The sequence below is a fragment of the Hippopotamus amphibius genome, chromosome 5 (assembly GCF_030028045.1).
Source record: "Hippopotamus amphibius kiboko isolate mHipAmp2 chromosome 5, mHipAmp2.hap2, whole genome shotgun sequence".
NCBI classification, from domain to species: Eukaryota; Metazoa; Chordata; class Mammalia; order Artiodactyla; family Hippopotamidae; genus Hippopotamus; species Hippopotamus amphibius.
This window is the reverse complement of record NC_080190.1, coordinates 101223595-101249218: the sequence shown is the minus strand read 5'-3', so window position 1 is coordinate 101249218 and position 25624 is coordinate 101223595. Positions and strand designations below refer to the sequence as shown.

Here is a 25624-nt window from a genome sequence, read left to right as displayed (position 1 = left end):
ATCCAGAGGAGACCCATCCAACTGAACCCAGCATGTGAATCCCCTGGACGGCCCCACAGGCACGGAGCAGCACCTGTGCCCTCCAGCTCCAGGCTTTCTGCCCCATTGTTTAAATGCTGGAGGTACTGGTGTTGGAGGGGACAGGAGTGTGTATGCTCAAGGACCCAGCCTAAAAGTAACAATCCTCTCATCATCCCAAACCTGTGCGGTGATGGGAAGCAAATGAAATTGGCTTTTCTCCAGTTCCTACTACGGCATAAAGTGGCCAAAACAAAAAGGTTCTTGATTTTTTGCTAACATAAAGATTTTCCCTTGCCAATGAGAGATTATCTTCTATCTGTAGCTAGATCACTTATTTTATCAAGAAAATGTGTTAATAATTGGTAAGCAATCCTATGTAAAATAAAATCCCAGGTAGTTACTTTTTTAAATGCAGGATAAGAGGCTCTGTTGCCACAAACTAGGTATGCTTTCAGTAGATAAATGAGCCTGCTACCTGATATCTGTTGGAAAGAAGGGCTAGTGATCTTTTAGAATCAAAGTCATCATTTGTAGTTCTTTTTGCTAGTTTATTTCAGAAGTTACACCAAGAAAAAACACTATTTAACAGTAAAGATTCTGTGAAACTTTACTGAAATATTTTTACATCTGAAGTAAATATTTTGCCATAGACCTTTAAGGATTTCTCAAATATAAAACCATCTATACCATTTGCCATGGAGTTTTGGTGGCCCTGGTGGCCCTTTCCTCGGGGCACCACAGCAGGTGCCAATTCCTGGAGAAAATCCTGGTGGCCCCCAAGGCTGTGGCCTCATCTTCCCTGCACGTGGGCAGGGGAGGCAGCTTCTCATCACTATGAGTGAGACATAGGTTGTCAGCCTGCCCTGCTGGCTGCCGGCTGGAGCACATGACAGCTGACATCGCAGGAAGCCACCCTCCAGGTTCTTGTAACTAGTACAGCCTGCTGTCACTGCGGTGACACACAAGCCAAAATCGTGTTGAGAAATAATATATTTGGAATATCACTTGGAAGACACATAAGATATCCCTTCCTTTTGGTTTTCTAAAAATCCCTCTCTCCAGACAAACGTTGAGTTCTGTGCCTGGACGATATACTTTTGAGCAACCTGGAACTATTTTCACCAAATTATCCATTGGTTTATATTGAGGGACATTATGAACAAAGAAACTTGTGGAAACTTCTCACTGTGTTTACTCTAAAGATGCTGATAACTGCATTGCACTTGCTAATTACAAGGCACATCCCCTCCAGGAGATCCCACAGAAATTTTCTTTTGAGTCTCAGAGTCAGGAATGAGTGTGCTTTCTCCAAGCAACTAATTAAAGTTAATCTGCTCTAATCTCATGGACACTTTGAAGCATGTACATGCTTTCTTCTTTGAATGGACTGCTGGAAAGCTGAGAGTCAAATTTGAAGTTTAGCAAATCACCTTCTACAATGTATGGTTTTTAATCATTTTATTTACAAATTTTATGTAATAATTTTACCTTCTAGCTTCTTCCTCTCCCTTCTACTTTCATCTTCATTTTTCCTGCTTTCCTCTTTTACTTAATTCAAATTGATTTTTACCTCATTTTTATCTATTTAGGTAAGGTACCTTAAAACCATTGAAACAGGGAAATAAATAAATAAATAAATACTGGAATATCTGGTACTTTATTTCTCAGAGGCAAATGAAATTTTTCTCTTTTCCTAAACTGATATACTAGGAAATAGAATAGAATCATAGAATTCTGTAGAATTGGAACAATTCTATAGGGTATGGTTTCAAACAAATCCACTAGTTAATACTCAGAGCACCATTTCATGAAAGATTGGAAATGGAGCCCCAACGCCAGGACAATAGGCAACAGAAAGAGGAAGACAGCAGTTTAAGAAGCCAGGTCTAAGGAAGGACACCAAGTGTGACCTCAAAGCTGCAAACATAGGTAATTCCCATCTGTAATGGGTTGAAAGTTGTCCAAGCAGAACCGCAGAATATGATCTTATTTGGAATAAGGGTCTTTTAAAATATAATTAAGGAGGGAGGGAGGGGATATGGGGATATGTAATTAAGAAGGGAAGTAGGAGATATGGGGATATATGTATAAATACAGATGATTCACTTTTTTGTACAGCAAAAACTGACACAACAGTGTAAAGCAATTATATTCCAATAAAGAGCTTAAAAAAAGAAAAAAGAAAAAGAAAAAATATATGTAATTAAGGTAAGGATCTAGAGATGAGATCATCTGGAATTAAGGTGTTAAGTCCAATTACACATGTCCTTATAAGAGACATAGAAGGGGAGAAGAGTTATACCGCAGAAGTCCACCCACTAAAGTGAGGGTTCGGAGCCCCATGTCAGGCTTCCCAACCTGGGAGTCCAGCAACGGGAAGAGGAATCCCCAGAGAATCAGACTTTGAAGGCCAGTGGGATTTGATTGCAGGACCTCCACAGGACTGGGGGAAACAGAGACTCCACTCTTAGAGAGCACACAAAAAAGTGTGCTCACCAGGACCTGGGAGAAGGAACATTGACCCCATAGGAGACTGAACCAGACCTACCTGCTGGTGTTGGAGGGTTGCCTGAGGAGGTGGGGGGCAGCTGTGGCTCACCGAGGATATGGGGGCACTGGCAGCAGGGGTTCTGGGAAGTGCTCATTGGTGTGAGCCCTCCCAGAGTCTGCCATTAACCCCACCAAAGAGCCTGTGGGCTCCAGTGCTAGGTGGCCTCAGGCCAAATGACCAGCAGGGTGGGAACACAGCCCCACCCATTGGCAGACAAGCAGATTAAAGTTTTTCTGAGCTCAGCCCACCAAATCGGATTAAAGTCCCACTGAGCTCTGCCCACACAGCTCTACCCACCATCAGTCCCTCCCATCAGGAAGCACCTACAAGCCTCCTAGATATCTTCCTCCACAAGAGGGCAGACAGCAGTATCAAGCAGTATCAGCAGTATTTAGTCTTGTGGAACTGAAAACCACAGCCACAGAAAGATAGAGAAAATGAAAAAGCAGAGGACTTTGTACCAGATGAAGGGACAGGATAAAGCCCCAGAGAAACAACTAAATGAAGAGGAGATAGGCACCCTTACAGAAAAAGAATTCAAAATAATGATGGCGAAGATGATTCAGAACTTTGAAAAAAGACTGGATGCAAAGATGGAAAAGTTTACCAAAGACCTCAAAGAATTAAAGGGCAAACAAACAGAGATATGCAACACAATAACTGAAATGAAAAATACACTAGGAGGAACCAATAGCAGATTAACTGAGGCAGAAGGGCAAATAAGTGACCTGGAAGACAAAATGGTGATAATCACTGATGTGGAAAAGAATAAAGAAAAAAGAATGAAAAGAACTGAAGACAGCATAAGAGACCTCTGGGACAATGTTAAATGCACCAACATTCACATTATAGGGGTCCCAGAAGGAGAAGAGAGAGAGAAAGGACCTGAGAAAATATTGGAAGAGATTCTAGTTGAAAACTTCCCTAACATGGGAAAGGAAATAGCTATCCAAGTCCAGGAAGTGCAGAGAGTCCCAGGCAGGATAAACCCAAGGAGAAACATGCCAAGACACATAGTAGCCAAATTGAAAAACATGAAAGACAGAGAAAAGTTATTAAAAGCAACAAGGGAAAAATGACAAATAACATACAAGGGAACTCCCATGAGGTTAACAGCTCATTTCTCAGCAGAAACTCTGCAAGCCAGAAGGGAGTGGCATGATATATTTAAAGTGATGAAAGGGAAGAACCTACAACCAAGAATACTCTACCCAGCAAGGATCTCATTCAGATTTGAAGGAGAAATCAAAAGCTTTACAGACAAGCAACAGCTAAGAGAATTCAGCACCACCAAACCAACCCTACAACAAATGCTAAAGGAACTTCTCTAAGCGGGAAACATAAGAGAAGAAAAGGACCTACAGAAAAAAAAAATGAAACAATTAAGAAAATGATAATAGGAACATACATATTGATAATCACCTTGAATGTAAATGGACTAAATGCACCAACCAAAAGACACAGACTGACTGAATGGATACAAAAACAAGACCCATATATATGCTGTCTCCAAGAGACCCACTTCAGACCTAGGGACACATACAGACTGAAAGTGAGGGGATGGAAAAAGATATTCCATGCAAATGGAAATCAAAAGAAAGGTGGGATAGCAATACTCATATCAGATAAAATAGACTTTGAAATAAAAAATGTTACAAGAGACAAGAAAGGACATTACATAAAGATCAAGAGATCAATCCACAAAGAGGAGATAACAATTATAAATCTATATGCACCCAAAATAGGAGCACCTCAATACATAAGGCAAATGCTAACAACTATGAAAGAGGAAATCAACAGTAACCCAATAATAGTGGGGAACTTTAACACCCCACTTATACCAATGGACAGATCAATCCAGACAGAAAATTAATAAGGAAACACAAGCTTTAAATGACACAATAAATCAGCTGGATTTAAGAGATATCTATAGGACATAACATCCAAAAACAGCAGATTACACATTCTTCTCAAGTACACATGGAACATTCTCCAGGATAGATCATGTTCTGGGTCATAAATCAAGCATTGGTAAATTCAAGAAAATTTAAATCATATCAACCATCTTTTCTGTTCACAACACTATGAGGTTAGAAATCAATTACTGGGAAAAAACTGTAAAAAACACAAACACATGGAGGCTAAACAATACACTACTAAATAACCAAGAGATCACTGAAGAAATCAAAGAGGAAATCAAAAAATACCTAGAGACAAATGACAATGAAAACACAATGATCCAAAACCTATGGGATGCAACAAAGGCAGTTCTAAGAGGGAAGTTTATAGCAATACAATCCTACCTCAAGAAACAAGAAAAATCCCAAATAAAAAATCGAACCTTACACCTAAAGAATCCAGAGAAAGAAAAGCAAACAAAACCCAAAGTTAGCAGACAAACTGGGACATTTGTAGAGACTTGGATGGACCTAGAGACTGTCATACAAAGTGAAATGAATCAGAAAGAGGAAAACAAATATCATATGTTAACACATATATGTGGACTATAGAAAAATGGTACAAATCAACCGGTTTGCAAGGCAGAAATAGAGACATGGATATAGAGAACAAACATATGGACACCAAGTGGGGAAAGTGGGGAAGGTCGGCGGGGGGATGAATTGGGAGATTGGGATACCAAATTGTACACTCTAAATATATGCTGTTTATTGTCTGTTAACTGTATCTCAGTAAAAGTTCTTACAAAAAAGAAAAAGAGAGAGAGAGAAGGAGACACACACACACACACACACACACACACAGAAAAGCAATATGAAGACTGAGGCAGAAACTGGAGGGCAGCCACAAGCCAAGGCGTGCCAAGCATTGCCAGCAGCCACCAGAACCCAGGAGAGGGGCCTGGAGCAGATTCTGCCATGGAGCCTCCACAAGGAATCACACCCTCAGGTACCTTGATTTCAGACTCTGGTCTCCAGCAGCCCTGGGAAACTAATGCACCTTCTTAGGTCTCCTGATTCAAACTCACACCAACCTGTGTTTTAGGTTTCAGAACCTTTCTCTGTGAATTTAACTCTTAGTTAAAGTGACTTTTTGAAAATGAAGCTTCTTCATTTTGAAAAACATGTTTCAAACACAAATCAGTAATTATTTGGTATATTAAGTTGAAGATGTTTGTACTGCAGCCTAATGTTTTAACTGTCCAGAAGTTTGTACACTTAAAGACTATTTGTCATCACATTTTCATATGACGTATTTTAAAAAACAACGGTATGATATGCAATAGAATGAAAAAATACAGCTCATATGTGCTTGCTTTCTATTATTCAGATTATATCAATCAAACATAGAACTCCTCAAAATATAGTTATCAACTTTGTATTTATATTATAGAAAGTAGATCTTTTTGACAAACATTTTTAAAATATGCAAGCAAAGATAATAGTAAACAATCACATAACCACCAGAAGACAGGGAGAACGGGTAAGAGACAAAATACTGAGATAAGAAAACTCAGGGCAAATAATAATACAGAACAAAATCTAAATATCCATTAGACAGTGATGAAAGAGGAAGTCAATGTTATTATTCAGGATAAATCTATTTTCTCTATTAGAAAAAAATAGAAGTGAGCTTGTAAAAGTAATAAAAGAATATAAAAAGAAATGTGAGATTTAATGTATCTTTTATAAAACAATCTTTTGCTCTTTTCACTCAATTCATATTAAGCATGTTCAAGTAAAGAATATCAAAATATTTATAAATTTGTTTGCAATACCTAATTTCACCAGAGGATGGTAGAAGAGGGTCAAAACACATGAAAAACTGCTAATACATATTTTTCTCTCAGGAGTTCACAACAAAGTTCCATGAATTGTAGAACTGTCAAAATCTTTTTCTGAAAAATAAAATTTCTGAAGATGATATGGCTGGGAGTTTGGTTGACTTGCTTGTTAGTTTGTTTCTTTGGGGTGGCGAGAGGAGGGTGGAAAGAACTCCACCCTGGGACATTAAAATATGGCCTACAAGTTCCTTGTCACATCAAATCAACATAATAAGAAAGTGAGCCTGTGAGCCTGTGAATTTTTCAGAGAGACAGTTAAAAACAGAGTTCACCTGTGAGAACTTTACAAAAGTTGGAGCGAAGGGGACTTATTACCCAACCACAGCCCTTCATTCAAAACTCTTTAAAGTGTTCTGGTCCACGAGTAGCCAGTAGGAAAGAGGAGGGTGTTTTTTCCTGTTCATGAAAATTCTGCTAGACATCTTGAGCCTTTGCCTTCTCATCTACCCAGCTTCTACAAATGGTCAAGAGATTTCGATCAACAGGAACTTTATTTTTAATTTATTTTTACTAGCTACATTGGGTCTTCGTTGCTGGGCGCGGGCTTTCTCTAGTTGTCGTGAGCAGGGGCTACTCTTCGTTGCGGTGTGTGGGTTTTTCATTGCGGTGGTTTCTCTTGCTGTGGAGCACAGGCTCTAGGCACATGGGCTTCAGTGGTTATGGCAACTGGGCTCAATAGTTGTGACTCGCGGGCTCCAGAGCACAGATTCAGTAGTTGTGGCACATGGGCTTTGTTGCTCCACGGCATATGGGATCTTCCCAGCCCAAGGCTCGAATCTGTGTCCCCTGCATTGGCAGGCGGATTCTTAACCACTGTGCTACCAGGAAGTGCCAACAGGAACTTTGGCTGCTAAGCAGGGAAACCCTCGGAGGAAGGGCAGGAGGAGAACAGTCCACACTTTATTTTCAAACACTGAGTGCCTGCTAAGTGGAAATTATCAGGCTCTGGGATTTCAAAAATTAATAAGGTCTGGTGTCTGCCCTTGAGAAGTTAAAAATGTAGGAGCCATGAGCCACTATCTGCCTCCTGGTCCTTCCATCCTGTAGATTCTCTCACTAATGGTCCCCAGTTACTATGTAAACAAGCTCTGTGACCCTGAGGAACCCTGGACTCAGTGTTAAGCTCCTCTCCCAGGGCATTGAGTCCTTACTGTCTCCCTCTGCCTGGATTCCTGATCCTTCTTGTCTGGTCCTTGCTGCCCCAGACCACTTCCCTGGATTCTAAACTCCCTGCCGTTGTTCATCTCTGAGGCTTGACCCATCTTCCTAGCCAGCCCTACCTCTCTTAAACCTTTCTTGTACCCTACATTCAACATCCTCTGTAGCCTCCCTCAATAACCTAGTGCTGACTTTGGACTAGAGGATGCTTGCAGGTGGGTTCTTTAAGTCTAGGTAACCTGCATAAGCAAAGGACATGAAAGCAAATTATCCATGGAAATTACAGATATTTACACCATAACTTTAGGTAATAGTGTATCCCACTATTTCTTTGTGTCAGTATGGACAAAATCTAAGACGTCAGAACCTTCCTCTTGCATTCTAATCTCCTGGAAGTAATCCAACATAGAGATTGTGGGAGGAGTTCTGAGTTTCTAATTTCAGAGCTATTTACCTGCTGTGTGATCATGAATAAGTTACTGCACATCTCTAAGCTATCTGTAAAGTCAAATTAGGAATAATATCTGCATCATAAGTTTGTTGTGAAGAGTAAACAAGATAATATTTAATAAAGGTGTTGAGCATAGGTCTTGGCACAGAGTAAGTACTCAGTAAATATTAGGATAGAATAACATGGCTGCATGTTAAAGCTATTTTCTAATCATTTAAGAAATCTGAAAGTATTAGCATTAGAATTTTTATTGAAATATAGTTGATTTACAAAGTTGTATTAGTTTCAGGTATACAGCAAAGTGATTCAGCTATATATATATTCTTTTTCAGATTCTTTTCCATCATAGGTTATTACAAGATATTGAATATAGTTTCCTGTGCTATACAGTAAGTCTTTTTTATCTAATATTTTTACATAGTAGTGTGTATATGTTAATTCCAAACTCTCAATTTATCCCTCCCCCACCTTCCCCTTTGGTAACCAAAAGTTTGTTTTCTACATCTAGCATCACAATTTTTATTGCTTGTATTTTTATTCCAAATTTTTCAGTTGGAAAAGATATGAAATATCCAAGTATATAAAGAACCAGTTTTCACAGCTGATTGTTCAGTCAATCCCCAATTCCTCTAGGACTGCTTATTCAAGCTTCTCCCTTTTTGATTTTTTCACTTCTGCCACTTGCATTTTCAACTGGATTTTCTTTTTACTATAAACTTAAATGCATCAACTAAAAAAAATTCAAGGTAGAAATAGGTATAAAGTGAAAAATAAACCTTTCCCTTCCACCCAAGACTTCCTAATCTTTCCCCCCACCCCAGATATAATCACTATTTTCACCAAATTCTTACAACTTTCAAGCTTCTAAATGCATTTTCACACAAATGAGACCATACTATAATACTTCTCTGCACTTTGCCTTTTCATTTTGCACAGTAACATATCATATAACATAACATACAGATCTACCACGTCATTTTTAATGTGTGGTTGCCTGTTGCTTAGATGTTAACAAGCTTTATTTAAGAAGGTCCCATACTGATGGGCATTCACTTGGGATTCCTATTTATATAAATAACAGTGTTTTATACACTTTTGCACGTATATCTTTGCACACTTTGGCAGGAATATAGGTACGGCAAGTTTCTAGAAATGCCGCTATTAGGTCAAAGGGCCACTACATTATTAATCTGAATAGATGTTGCTGCTAAACTGTACCCCTGTGAAGTGGAACCTGCTTGCACTCCTCTCTCTCAAGGGTACAGGACAGTGTCTGCTTTCCTGCAACCTCCACCAGACATGATTCGAGTGTTAAATTGCATTCATCTGGTAGGTGAAAAATTATCTTTTTGTGGTTTTAATTTTCATTTTTAAACTATGAGTGAAATTGAACATTTTCACATACTTGTTAGCCATCTGTATTTTTTAAATAAATTTATTTATTTATTTGTTTGTTTATTGGTTGCATTGGGTCTTCGTTGCTGCGTGGGCTTTTTCTAGTTGTGGCAAGTGGGGACTACTCTTTGTTGCAGTGCACGGGCTTCTCATTTCCGTGGTTTCTCATTGTGGTGGCTTCTCTCGTTGCAGAGCACTGGCTCTAGGCACGCAGGCTTCAGTAGTTGTGGCTCACAGGATCTAGAGCACAGGCTCAGTAGTTGTGGCGCATGGGCTTAGTTGCTCCATGGACGGCATGTGGGATCTTACTGCACCAGGGCTAGAACCTGTGACCCCTGCATTGGCAGGCAGATTCTTAACCACTGCTCCACCAGAGAAGCCCCTCCATCTGTATTTTTATGAACTACCTGTCAAGATATTTGCCCATTTTTTCCTATTTTTTAATGACTTTGGATGTTTTCTATAGTAAAGGAATTAACCCATTGTTTGCAGTATATGACATAGCATTATAATTTATACTGAAAATATGTCACTAATTAACATTCACATTTATATATCACATATAATTGTTTCATATATATAACCTAAAAGAGAAAAACAAAATAGAAAATTAGGACTGATTTTATGGTTATACTAAACATCACTCTAGTATTTTATTATTGTACTTAACAAAATAAGATAATGTCAACTGATCAATCATTATTTACTATATTTATCCATTCATACGAGTGATATCAAGTGCTATACTTAAAAATATTTCAGTCTTTGTATCACTTTACAAAAATTTACTGTACTAGGGATCAGACCATATGTGCCTTGCCTGGAGAACTGAGTTTTGGAGCTTACTTCTTTTAATACATCAGTTATAATTATCCTATGGTGGGTATTTAAAGCCATCAAGATATTTGATTAAATGATTCTAAAAGAAAATTGGGCTAATCAAAAAGACTTGACAGTAGAGGGATGAAGCAAGATGATCACATACACATTCCTTTGTAAACTCTGGTGGGTGATGAGTGCTAACATTAGAAAAATATCACTATTGTCTGATTCTATAAAATCCTATTTTCCAGTGAATAATGCCCCAATTAGACTTCAAGCTTCTGATGGATAGCTACTGTATCTTAAGAATTTCCTGCTTCTTTAAGCCTGAATAATACTCCATTGTATGTATATACCACATTTTCTTATCCATCCATCTGCAGATGGACATCTAGGTTGCTTCCACATCTTGGCTTTTGTAAACAATGCACAATGAACATAGGAGTGCTCATCTCTCTTCCAGATCCTGATTTCAGCTCTTTTGGATAAATGTCCAGAAGTGAGATTGTTGGATCATACAGTAGCTCTGTTTCTAATTTTTTTGAGAAACCACCATACTGTTTTCCATTGTAGTCATACCAATTTACATTCCCATTGACAGTGTACCAGGATTCCCTTTTCTCCGCATCCTCGCCAACACTTGCTGACTTCCTTTTTCTTAATGACAGGTGTGAGGTGATATTTCACTGTGGTTTTGATTGCTTTTTTTCCCTGATGATGTACCTGATGGCCGTCTATATGTCTTCTTCAGAGAAATGTCTATTCAGGCCCTTAGCCTATTTTAAAAGTTGGGTTGTTAGTTTGCTTTTTTTTTTTTTTTTAACTATTGAGCTATGGAAATTCCTTATATGTTGGACATTAACCTCTCATCAGATATATGGTTCACATATATTCTTTCCCATTCTGTGGGTTACCTTTTTGTTTTGTTAATTGTTCCCTTTGCTATACAGAAGCTTTTTAGTTTCAGTTAGTTCCACTGGTTTATTTTTATTTTATTGCCTGCTAAGCTTATTTATATACCCTGTAATTAGCAATTTCCACGAATACTTGCAAACTAAATTTGAAATTAACAGACATTTATCACTATCTTAAGTGTTACCCAGTGGTTATTATCACCATATACTCGTCTTAACTATAAATCAGTAATTTCAGCATAAGTACATTTATTCCCCACATCTAACCACGCCTGCTGTGTCTCTGATTCATCATTCCCTCACATATTCACCTCTTACTCCTATAATCTTACATTTTATTTAATCCATCAGTTGTTAGGTGAGATTTTCTTCATCTACTATTTCCTCTTATATAAATGCACTAAGTATTTAGTATATTAGTCATCATTTACAGCAGGATATTTTGGAGAATTTATATATTTCCTATATAAATATGGAAAAAATTATAGCTCAAAAAATGTTAAAAGTGAAAGTCCCCATTATCCAACAATAATCACATACTCCCAGGCCCTTGGAGCTTTAGGGTGCCTTAATCATGATGAAATGGTCCCTATTGACCTAGTGCTATTAATGAAGTTAATGTATCTGGCTTAAAATTGGAAAAAGTGGTTTTAAAGGCCATCTGCTTACTAAAGTGCAGATAGTAGTGATTCTTCTACCCTTCAGTTTCTCTTGCTCCACATATGCCTTTACTCGTGATAAGGATACGACTTAGAAGATTGTGCATATCTGGGACTCTGTGGTTGGGGAGATGCCCTTTGCATGAGCTTCTGGGAAATGACCCTCTGAAGATTCTTCATGGAAGACCCTGCAGTCATGGTGATGACCCAGAGATGGTCCAGTGCCCGCCAGCTGACACTCTAAGATTAGGCTCCAAAATCAGTAGTTTAAGTCCTTTGCCAAGTGGGAAATATTTGGCCAAGGCCGAGAATAAAAGCAAATAAATAAAATAGAATAAAATAAAAACACACACACAAACACACATAGAGAATCATGTTCCTAATCATAAAGATCAATGTTTATCATATACAAATGACTTCTTCAAATAAGCCATTTGAAAATTATGTCATTAAATACAGTGAACCAAAAAATCCAGTTTTGAAAAGACAAAAAGAATCTCTCTTTAGCAATAGAAAAGAACAAACACAGAAATTCTCTTCCAAACTCTCTGTCCAACGAATGAGAATTCTTCTTCCAGAAATCTGTCCCCTTGCGCTGCCATCAGTGACACACGTTCCCACATCGTGTTCACATGAGCAGGACAAGGCGAAGCAGCTGTTGGTGGTGAACTCCACCAGCATCAGGTGAGTATTTACCCCACTGTGGTCATGTCAGAGAGTCCCTGTGCCTCCAAGGATGAGTTAGAGTGGAAAGTGGAAGGGACTGCGAAATCAACTTTTCTCTCCATTTGAAAACTTACGCTGAATTTAACAATGCCTACAACTCCACAGTCTGGAGAGAACAGAGGACCTCAGGGAAGAATCCTCCACAGTGCAATTCCTCTGGGCACACAGGACCCTCGCTGCTCCCAGGCCGTTGCCCACAAGCATGATTCAGCCCATAGCAGAGATATAACATGTGCAACCAGCTATTTGATGTTTCAAGGATGTATTCTGGCAAAATCTACAGCTTTTGCACATGATTTAAGTACGACAGAAATTCATAGTGACTTTTGTGAGGATAGAGACACGAAGCCTGTTGTTTTTCCTCAAGCTTGTTTTCTGCATTACCTATCAACATGTAGCACGTATCTGGAAAATACTATGGTTTTGTGTCCCTCCTCATCTACAAAGGAGAGAAATTGAGAAAACTGCCCATATATTTGCTGTACCGCAAACAGCAATTTCTGGTGGATATGTGTTTTTTAAAAATTGTGTATCTCAAGAAAAATAAGGGCATCCTTACAAGCTATTGTCTTAGTCCTTGTGGAAGAAAAAATCAAACTCCATACATAAACATTACACCTGCCAATCTCCTGGCACTCTGAGAATTTGGATCAAAGAAACCAGCAAAGGAATTACTTCTTCTTTTATTTCTTCAGTTTATTTAAATAGATGAGATATAAGAAATATTTATCCCCAAAATAAAATTCCTGAAATTAATGAACACATTTGCCAAATACTCAAACACAAGGAGAATAAAACATAAACCTTGCAATTCTAGACAAAACACGTCAGTAGTTGATACTCATGATGGCAGAGGAAGCTCTGATTCTGGCTAGACATTTATTTGGCCCTGGATCCAGACCTATTTATTGGGGCTCAAGGCCACTTAAATGAAGGTTAAATTAGATGTCTCCAGTGGAACATTATAAGACAAGCAAATGAGTCTTTCTGGAAAGAATATAATATATGTGCAATGAGATTTATGGTGAACTCATTAAGATGACCAAATGAATATACCTTGAAATGCAGTTGCAGAAAATAAGGTAACTGGTGTCCTGGAAAAAATTTCTTTAGACAAAGCTCATTATTCAAATGTAGGTTATAAATTACAGAATCCCTGAGCCATAAAGAACAACTAGAGAGTGTGTAGAAGACAGTTTCATGTTACGTATTAGAAAATCACAAGTATAAGAAAAGAATGTTAGAACTTCTACTGTATTTTTATCTTCTTAATACAAAATTTATTTTTGTCTATGTTTTATAAAGTATAAAACAGATTAATATACATATATGTATATATTCTAGAAATGCATAAGAACTGAGTACGCATGCTCAAAATTTTTGAACTAATAGTGTTATGTGACACAAAACAATCAGGTTATGGGACCACAGGTTGAATCAAATTCCTACTCTGAACCAACTGTCACCTGATGACATCATTCAGTCCTGTCAGCAACTCTCACATCCACGTTATGTCCAACGAGGCTTTCATTATCATTTCTCTTCTTGGACATGGCCATTCCCACTCTTTGACTTAATTCCCATCTGGCTTCTCTCCTCAGTCTCAGAGAGACACTGCTGCCAGGCATCCTGTTAACCCATCTTAATAAGGAAGGAGCTGGGTATTGAGGTAAGTGGGTCTGGAGCAGACACGCTGACTGGCCACACTCAGCTCTAAACCTCAAGGTCTTGGTTTCCTCATCAAAAAAATGGGGATCATCATAGCTCCTCCATAAGATTTCTATTAGGAGCAAATTCATAAAGTATGTGAAAAATGTTTTCAAAGTATAAAATATTACATAGATTGTTGTTGCTCCTGTTGTGGTTACTATTAAAACACAATGTAACTCCCTCTTCAGTTCTTTTATAGACACATTTCACTAACAATATTTAGAGGACCAGAAGATGAAAATTATCCAAAACTTCTCAGACCAATTCTACTTACTATTGCCATGATAAACGTGTGCCCTCAAAAACAAACAAACAAAAAAACCAAAACTGTTCTGTGTGAAGAGGTAATGAACCATGTAAAAAGAAAGACAGCACTTTCTTTTATCCCAAACTCATCCAATCAGTTACAAGTACATTGTAATATTTGTGGAAAATATTCTTCTCTCTTCCTTTCCTCCTTTCCTCATCTTTGCCTATTTCTCTATCCTCTCTAATAGAAACTAGATAAACTGTACAAAGCAACAACAAAAAAGGTATAAAACTGAAATTCAGTGCTAGCAATTGCACTATTTTATTTGGAGGAATAAAAGAAACTTAGAGGGATGGTATCATATTCTACTGATGTCTTCACTCCTTTGCCTCTAAACAGAGCATTAGGGAATGATTGCAGTTTATTGCTTTCCAATTTGTTGATGAATAATTTTCTCTTAATGTGGCCCAAGTGCAGGGCCTTCGAACAAGTCTGGCTCTCTGGATCCTGCCTGGTGGGGGCCTTGCTGGCTTATTGTCCAGCAGAGTCTGCCCACGTCCCCTTACCTGGTGCTCCTGGCCTTCTCTGCAGTGTTCCTTTCACTGGCTCTGTCCTCCACCCTATCCTTTCCTGCACTTTTTACTTGTTCTGACAACCAGGCCCTACTTCATCTCTAGTTTTCTGCATCAGCTCCCAAATTAAATCATTTGTTCAGGGTTCTCTTACCTAGGAGTTTCCCACAGCTCTGTATCCTCTAGTCTCCTTTACTCTGCTCCCCACTTGGAGCCCCAGGAGTCTGCATAGAGACTCCCAGCAACCCCCGCAAGAGACAACAGAGTCCTACATTCCAAAGATGCCCATGTTCTTTCTTTTTTTTAATGAACACCGATTAATAAAGCTAATGTAATAGCTTGTGCAGAAGATTAATAAATATACAAAAACTGACTATGTAACTAGTTTTAAAAAATCAATAATATTCCTATGACTAGTCAAAGCTTTCATACTTCTTGATTCCTCTGAGGCATTCCTACAGAGAATCATTATGAAAAATCATTATTAAAAGCTAGACACTACAAGCATAGGCACACACAATATAGATGTAGTCCCTAAAATTCTGGATGCAACGTCTTAAATTTTAAACACCGAAGTGGTGATCATTTTGTAATGTGCAGAAATATTGAATCACTATGTTGTGTACTAGGAATCAGCACTAGAACAATTATACTTCAAAAACAAACAACCTCATAGAAAAAGAGATCAGATTTTTGGCTACCAGAGGCAGGTGGGAAGGGGGAAGAGGATTTGAATGAAGGCAGTCAAAAGGTAGCAACTTTCAGTAACAAGATAAATAAGTACTGAGGATGTAATGTACAACAAAGTTAAATATTTAATACTGCTATATGTTATATACGAAAGTTAAGAGAGTAAATCGTTAAGAATTTTCATCGGAAAGAAAAGCGTTTTGTTCTTTTTCTTTTATTTTGTATCTATATTGGATGATGGATGTTCACTAAATTTATTGTGATAATCATTTCATGATGTATGTAAGTCAAATCATTACGCTGTGCACCTTAAATTTACACAGCGCTATATGTCAATGATATCTCAATAAAAGGGGAAGAAAAACATTTAAGGATTATAAGTAATGTTGACACGATAGATATAGAGTTTATAGAAGTAAGGGGTAATTATTGGTGGATTTAATCATAAGTTTTCATAAAACTACAAACATCTATTTTTTTAAGTATATAGTTAAGCTATCTTTCAAACCTTTGGAGTAGGAGCACACTCAAAGTAGCATTAATTCCCTCAAAAATTGTAGTTTTTATCAAAATTTCTACTGGTAATAACCCTCTGACTAGCATTTCCCTTCCTTCTTTGAATGTTAGCCTGTGAGCGTGTTAGGATTTCATTTAAGCTTTGCAATTAAATTTTATGTACATGTGCCCCAAAGTACTGACAACTCTCCATAACATTGTTAGCAGTAGACTGGGCAAAATCATTCTTCCTCATTTCAAAAAGCAAGAGATTCTGTACATCATCTCTATACCAAAGATATTTAAGGTTTTTTTCTTCCCAATATTCAAAACAGACTTCAAATTGTGTCATATTTGCCAAAGCTGAAACTGCTCAAAGTTGAGCTTTGACTAATTATGCCAGAATGCTCTATCTGTTGGGACATTTGTAAACTCTGGGAAAAGTGAATAGACATTCTCAAGTTATTATAGGTGATATCTAATAAAAAATGAGAAAACCAATTAATCCTACATGAGGCTCATAAAGAGGATATTTTTGTAAGTTAAGAGGCTCCTGACATGAGGGGAGAGATGCTTTTTGTTCTTCACTCATAAAGAAAGTAGTGAAACTTTAACAGGATTGGGCAGAGATAACCCTCAATAAAGATGATAAGAAAAATAACAAAAAACTAAATTGGCCTTTGATCCCTAAATCATTGGTTGACCCATTCTTCCATACATATCGTACATTTAGAACTAGTTCCTATATTATAAGCCTCATAAACCATAACATAAACAATATAAATATAATATTAAATTCAGATATTTCTAAGTTTTATAAAAACTGTATGCAAATAGTTCTTTTCTCCTCAACTCCATGAATTCCACTGATGATATCAAGGTCAAGAGGTGCAGCATAATCAAGGAAGCCGATAGCTATTTTCCACTCTAATCACTATCCCTTATACCAAGCGTAACATCTACACAGTCAAAACGAGATGCACCACTGTTTCAATTCTTACAAACACTCACTATTTGTGATTGAGTTTAAAAGAAAACATACATACATTCAATTTAAGGTGAGTCAGAGAAGAGATGAAGAAAGTGACAAGCAGAAAATGAAGTACAATTTGAAAGATTTATCTTTAAATTATTGTCTGTAAAACAACTTTTGAAGTAAAAATATCGTTAAAAAAATTGAGCATCACATTTTCTTTTTGTGAGCATAGATACTTAAGAACTAAAGCACAGGAATGGGAAAAAAATTATAAGAATTATAGCCTGAGGGATGGTGTAATATACGCTATTGGCATTCTAGTCGTGTTGGAAAGAGAATGAACAGGAGTTAAAGGACCGAATCCTCTGCTCTCCTCTCCTTTTTTTCCTACTTAATAACCTGAGAGGAGAAGAAATATAGTAAAGAAAAAATGAGAGAAACTAGCAGAGATAAGGAGATAGAAAGAAATTGCGGTCGTGGCTGGTGAGCATAATTCATCGGATCTGTTCCTTACAAGGTAGCACATCAGTAAATCTTTTCCCAACAGGACAGCAGTCACGGGTGAATCTAAGCAGATGGGCACCAGTTTCTATCAATGTCCATGCGGGTGATTTTTAAAATATCTTTTTAATATCAGTGTTTATCCTTGTCAGATACCTAATACGGTTATGACTCATTTTATTATCAGTTTACTTCACACCAAAAAAAGAGTACTGTGATATAGTGGCAATAATTAGGCAAAAATATGTGATTCCCAATTCATTGGCAAGAATGTGTAATTTACCATTAATATTTAAATGTTACCACACTTTTCTCACTACTCCATTTAAAAGATGAAACAGGTACACTTGATAACTAGATACTATACATATGTATAGGGTAGGCCAAAAAGGACCTTCAGTTTTTTAAGTAAAAATAAAAGACACATTTTTCATTTTCACCAAGAATTTTATTGAACATTGTATTCACCCTTTTGTTCCACAAGCTTCTGTCATTTTTCAGGCAACTTCATAATTCCATCTTCCCAAAGCATTTTATATTTTTGAGCAAAGGACTATTTCAGGTGCCTTTTACAGTCTTCCAGGGAATTGAAATTTTTTCCATTAAGAGAATTTTGTAAGGACTGAAATAAATGGAAATCCGAAGGTACAATGTCTGGTGAACACAGCAGGTGAATCAGAACTTCCCAGCCAAGCTGTAACAGTTTTTGCCTGGTCATTAAAGAAACATATGGTCTTGCATTATCCTGATGGAAGATTATGCATTTTCAGTCGACTAATTCAGGATCTTTTCGCAGAGTGCCACTTTCAGTTGATTTAAGTGGGATCAGTACTCATTGGAATTAATCGTTTGATTTTCTAGAAGGAGATCATAATAGAGGACTCCCTTCCAATCCTACCATATACACAACATCACCTTCTTTGGATGAAGACCGGCCTTTGGTGTGGTTGATGGTGGTTCATTTCGCTTGCCCCACATTCTCTTCCAGTCCACACTATTGTACAGCATCCACTTTTCATTGTCCATCACAATTTGCTTTAAAAATGGAACATTTTCATTACTTTTAAGTAGAGAATTGCATATGGAAATATGGTTAAGAAGGTTTTTGTCATTTAGGTGGAATACAAACATCAAAGTGATTCACATAACCAAAGTGGTGCAAATGATTTTCAACACTTGACTTGGATATTTTGAGTATGTCAGCTATATCCCGCATGGTATAACGTTGATTGTTCTCAATTAATGTCTTGATTTGATCGCTATCAACTTCAACTGGTCTACCCAACTGTGGAGCATCATTCAGCGATAAATCCCCAGAACAAAGCTTAGCAAACCACTTTTGACACGTTTGATCAGTCACAGCACCTTCCCCGTGCACTGCACAAATCTTTTTTTGCATTTCAGTTGCACTTTTACCTCTCTTGAAATAATAAAGCATAATATGCTGAAAATGTTGCTTTTTTTCTTCTATCTTCAGTATTAAACTGGCTACACAAAAATTCACCAATTTTGATTTTTTTTTAAATGCATGCTGATATGACAGCTGTCACAATACAATATAACATAATTGTTTCAAGTGAAGTTAAAGACAACTAAGCAGTACTAGAACCATCTTATGGAAAAAAAACAAATGAACTCTTTGGCCAGCCCAACAGTTTTGGAAGTCCTAGCCACAGCAACCAGAGAAGAAAATTAAGTAAAAGGAATCCAAATTGGAAAGAAGAATTAAAACTGTCACTGTTTGCAGATGACATTATACTATACTTAGAAAACCCTAGAGATGCCACCAGAAAACTACTAGAGCTAAGCGATTAACTTAGTAAAGTTACAGGATACAAAATTAATACACAGAAATTTCTTGCATTCCTATAAATTAACAATGAAAGATTAGAAAGAGAAATTAAGGAAACAATCCTATTAACCATTGCAACAAAAAGAGTAAAACACCTAGGAATAAACCTACCTAAGGAGGCAAAAAACCTGTACTCAGAAAACTATAAGATATTGATGAAAGAAATCAAAGATGACACAAGCAGATGGAGAGATACACCATGTTCTTGAACTGGAAGAATCAATATTGTGAAATGACTATACTACCCAAAGCAACCTACAGATTCAATGCAATCCCTATGAATTTACCAATGGCACTTTTCACAGAATTAGAACAAAAATTTTACAATTTGTATGGAAACCCAAAAGACCCTGAATAGCCAAAGCAATCTGGGGAAAGAAAAACAGAGCTAGAAGAATCAAGCTCCCCAACTTCAGACTATACTACAAAGCTACAGTAATCAAGACAGTATGGTACTGGTACAAAAAGAGAAATATAGATCAATGGAACAGAATAGAGAGCCCAGAGACAAACCCATGCATATATGGGCACCTAATCTATAACAAAGGAGGCAAGAATATACAATGGAGAAAAGACAGTGTCTTCAATAAGTGGTGCAGGAAAACTGAACAACTATGTGTAAAAGAATGAAATTAGAATATTCTCTAACACCATACACAAAAATAAACTCAAAATGGATTAAAGGCATAAATGTAAGGCCAGACACTACAAAACTCTTAGAGGAAAACATAGGCAGAATACTCTATGATATAAATTGCAGCAAGATATTTTTGACCCACAACCTAAAGTAATAAAAATAAAAACAAAAATAAATAAATGGGACCTAATGAAACTTAAAAGCTTTTGCACAGCAAAGGAAACCATAAACAAGAGGAAAAGACAATCCTCAGAATGGGAGAAAATATTTGCAAACAAAGCAACTGACAAAGGATTAACCTCTAAAATATACAAGCAGCTCGTGCACCTCAATGTCAAAAAAACAAACAACCCAATCAAAAAATGAGTGGAAAAAGTTAAATAGACATTTCTCCAAAGAAGACATACAAATGGCCAACAAACACATGAAAAGATGATCAACATCAATAATTATTAGAGAAATGCAAATCAAAACTACAATTGGTATTACCTCACACAGGTCAGAATGGCCACCATCAAAAAAATCAACAAACAATAAATGCTGGAGAGGGTGTGGAGAAAAGGGAACCCTCCTCCACTGTTGGTGAGAATGTAAATTGATGCAGCCACTATGAAGAACAATATGGAGGTTCCTTAAAAAGCTAAAAATAGAGTTACCATATGACCCAGGAATCCCACAACTAGGCATATACCCAGAAAAACCATAATTCAAAAAGATACATGTATCCCAATGTTCACTATTTACAGTAGCCAGGACATGGAAGTAACCTAAATGTCCATCAACAGTGGAATGGATAAAGAAGATGTTGTACATATATACAATGGAATATTAGCCATGAAAAAGAATGAAATTGGGTTATTTGCAGAGACATGGATGGACCTAGAGACTGTCTTACAGAGTGAAGTAAGTCAGAAAGAGAAAAATATCATATATTAATGTTTATATGTGGAATCTAGAAAAATGGTATAGATGATTTTATTTGCAAGGTAGAAATAGTGACAGACATAGAAAACAAATCGGGAAACTGGGATTGGGAGATTGGAATTGGGAGATTGGGATTGACATATATACACTACTATGTATAAAATAGATAACTAATGAGAACATATTGTGTAGCACAGGGAACTTTACTTAATGTTCTGTGGTGACTTAAATGGAAAGGAAATCCAAAAAAGAGGGGATATATGTGTACATACGATTGATTCACTTTGCTGTATGGCAGAAACTCACATAGCAGTGTAAAGCAACTATACTCTAATAAAAAATAATTTTTAAATAATCAATGGTTTTCATTGTCTGTGAATTCTTCCCATCCTTTCCTACTCCCTATGTAAGTCTCAGTTCTCAATTATTAATTTGCATGAGTTTTTTTTAAATATATATGCACTGTATAAGAAGATATTAAATCTGTCAGAGTGTAGAAAATATTATTTTTCAATTTGTTATCTAGCTTTTAATTTTGCTTAAGATGTTATATATATAAATGTTACACATTATGTAGTTATAATCAAACTATCAATACATTTTCATGAGGAAAAAAAAGTTAGTTCATACTTAAACATAAAATGAATCTGGTCACTTGCCCAACACAAAGTGAATTTCCTATTGTGTCAGGCTTCCCACACAGAAGCATTGGCAACTTTCCTTCCCTAAACAAAACAACAAAAAGTTAACACATTCATAAAAGCTGGGAGTTCCAAGTTTAAACAATGGATAAATATTTTACACAAACTGTGAGGTTAAACATTTCACTGAGGAAACACTACATCTCAAAAAGGGATCAGATCATCTAGAATTAGGGCAGAAAATCTCCCACCAAATACCCAAACATCATGCTGAGCTTCTGAGTACACATTAGTCTACTCAGCTCACTCAGGCTCCACACCATGACTGGAGAAAAAACGGCAAACTCGCTCATCTACTTGATGGTCAATGTCATGTGCTAACCATGTGTAAGGGCGACTCAGTAATTGAGGTCCTTGCTACCTTGAGATCAGTGGCTCTCAGCCAGGGGTGATTTTGCCCTATAGGGGACATTTAACAATGTCTGGAGACAATTTTGGTTGTCACAACTGGGACAAGGTGTGTATCTAGTGTAGCTACTAGAAATCAGTATCTACCAGTATCTGCTAGTAGTGTATCTACTAGTACCTAGTTGGTAGAGGCCAGGGATCCTACAATGCACAGGACAGTCTCACCCCAACATCTCTTCCCACCCCACCCCCAATAAAGTATCATCCCGCCTTAAATAACAATAGTGCTGAGATCGAGAAACTCTATTCAAGACCAAGTCAATAGGAAGAAAGTGAACTCTTACCTCTCTTGTATAATTATATTTGCCTTTTAGAATATTCCTATAAAGCCTCTTACGGCTTTCACCATCAAAAGGTAAGAATCCGATAAGTAAAATAAATGTGATGACAAGCCCATATGCCAACTGCACTGGTAGTTTTCCTTAGTAAAACCTCTGGGACTATGTACTCTGGGGTCCCACAGAGCATCCTCACTGTCCAGTCACCACTTTTGTTCCCAGAGTGTGCCAAACCAAAATCTGTGATTGAAATTTTTAACTCTGCACAAGGGTAATAATATAAGAGATTTTCAGGCTTTAGGTCCCTGTGAGTTACTCTCAATGCATACAAACACGTCATGTCATCAGCAACCATGCGGAGGATTCTGACAGCATCCTGTTCTGTAAAGCATCCTTGAGTTGAGTCGATCAGAGAGTTCCCCTCCTGTAGCCAACTCCATCACCATGTAAACACGATACAGGGAATCAAAGATCTCCAGGAGCTGGACGATGTAACAATGGCTAACCTGCCACAGGACAGAGAGCTCAGACTCACGTTCCTCTCTGCCTTCTCTCATCCTGGTTTCCACTGCAAAAGGTTTCTTGGTGGTTTTGGGCTCCATGCTGAGAAACTTGCTGAATGCCTGTCCTGATAACAGCCTTGATATCATATTTGTTGGAAGAAAAACCAATTAAATCTGTTATCCTCTGAAGTGATGATTTTCAAAATTATTTAATTAGATGCTTTACATCATCTTTTTTTAGCTTTATGTTCCTCCCCCAAACCAATTTCCTTGCTTAATTGTGCTCATTATTTTTGAAAGTCACCCCAAATACTCTTTTGAAATGGAGGCAAGTGATATAAAAGTAATTAGTTGGTCAAAAGACAAACAATCTTAATAACAATAGCTACCATTTATTACTCATTTATTATATGCCAGGAGTTTTATTTTTTTAATCCTATCCTATAAAATTCTTATTGGGTGATATTAAAAAGTCAAATGATTTCCCAAGGCCACGCAGATTATAGTTGCAATAGATGGGATTTAAATCCAATTCCTTCAAATGCATTTCTCCAAAATTTCCTTGAAGAATTTTGGGACCTCCATCTATCATTTTCTTTCCTCCCTCAAGCTCTTGTTTTTATCATTCTGCAGCAGCAACCACCAGGTGGAGAAAATAAAAAAGAAGCTTAGTCCTGTTCATAACTTCTCCAAAGATGGAGGAAACCATATCAGGAGACAGGGTACAAAGAGTAGCCTTCCTCAGGTTACTTGACTGTGAGCTCTCAGTCCCAGGCATATCTCATTTCTCACCCAAGGTCTCGCCTAAAATCATTCCTTAGTAGATGTACCATTGAGAAAGTCAGCATGGCTGTGCTATTATAAGAGCAGCTTTCAGAAAACTGGTGGGGATTGTGTCAGGACCACCTTGCAGCCAGCAGCTGTCATAGTTTCCCCCTACCTGATCCTCCTGCAGTTGCAATTTTTACACAGCCAACAGAGTTTTAACCTGGGATGAGTGGCAATAATATTTAAAGTAATCATCTCTCAGAAAGACCAGGAAATCAGTTATGATTTCAAAGGCTAGGGATCTTAAACTTGAATCATCTGTGTTAATGTCTATGTAAATTTAAGAATCCTATCAAAATTTAACCTTCTATGTTTGTCTAAGAAATGTTGAGAAAGTGCTTGAATCATGATTTTACAGCTGGGAAGAATAGTAGACAATGATTTACTCCAAACCCTCATTTTACAAATGAAGACATTTGAAGATCAGGTTAGCTGATTGGCAGTTTAAGTTGTGGAGTAAGGATTAGACCCCACGTCTCCTTACCTGCATTATAATTTGGTGCTTTTCCCACTCTATTAAAACTTCTCCCAAGTAAGGATGCCAGCAAATGGAATGTACTCAGGGAGGATCAGGGAGAAGGTAATTCTTTAAGTCACATGTTCAATACCAAAGGTTCAAATGTAAATATCAATCTGTGCATTTAATAGCCTTATTTCTTTTTGCTGAGTTTATTCTTCCTGAAATTTTTTTTTTCTCTACTTACTTATTCTTTATATTCCTGTGCTTACTGAGTAAAAATGGCATTTGGCTACAGCAGCTTACAGAAAATAGCTTTGTTCTATACAGTGCATTTAATTTTCTGGCCAATTACCTTATCAAAACAGATAGCAATTTAGTAATCTTAAGTGGATTCTGTCCCTCTTCTCTTTCCAATTTTGCTTTTTTTACTCAGATGCATTCCTAGTGTGATTTTGAAGATAATCACAGGCATTTCAAATTCTGTTGCTTTGCAGACCAACATATTTCCTCTAATGTGGATGAAAGCACTTGACAAATACTAATTTATCACTATGCCCTCAAAACTGCAGGAAAATTCATTTGCTCATGGAATTAATCATTGCTGTCAGGCAAATTACCATTTCTGAGGAACTACACTCTTGCTCAAATAAAAGAAGCATTACTCAACACTGCTACGGGCCTTCATAAACCCAAAGTTTGAAACAATGCTAGTAATTTGGCATTGGAAGAAACAGTAAGCTTTAAGCCAAATTCAGAGTAGTGGAAGTAAATGGGTTCAAATAACAAACATCCCATAACAAATTCCTGACGCTGCAGCCTTGCTTGTGAACCCTTGATGGCCATGGATTGTGAGGATGGTGACTATTTTTACAGCTTGGGTGGCTGCATCTTGTGCGGTGCCCGGCACAGAGTGGACAGCAATAAATGGTGAATGAGAGAATCATTCACTGAATGAATGCATATCATTTCCAAATTGTCACCTGTATTTTGAAAACATTAAGGATGGAATCAGGCATGAGAGAATGCATCTACAAAGCCAATCCACCTCCTCCCCTTCCACCCTCCACTCCCACCCTCCCACAAAGCAGCCTCAAAGTCAGTTTTGTAGGGAGCAGATGGAGAGAAGTAAAACATTCAGGAGCTGCGCAAAGAGCGAGCTCTCTTGCTTAGGGAGCCCAGGGCTGGATATGTGCAGCCCAGTGGACGGGAAGCGTCCACTGTGAATCCTGGCCCTGGGCAGCAGGCCCGCGAGGCAGTCCCTCTATGCAGCTGGCCTCCTGGCAGCAAGAGCTTTGTCGAGGGCCACCTGCTAAGCCTGAATTTTCCTTGAAAATTGGCTA

General features: G+C 37.5%; 1 protein-coding gene across 1 annotated transcript; it reads right to left on the bottom strand.

The window, feature by feature from the left end:
- Positions 1-11782: 11782 nt before the first annotated feature.
- PSKH2 (protein serine kinase H2) lies at positions 11783-24314 on the bottom strand. The gene is given in 8 exon segments (XM_057736984.1): positions 11783-12000; positions 12003-12044; positions 12047-12078; positions 22501-22605; positions 22607-22894; positions 22896-23114; positions 23116-23180; positions 24309-24314. Coding segments are annotated over 8 exon segments (975 nt in total).
- Between the last annotated feature and the right edge of the window lie 1310 nt (positions 24315-25624).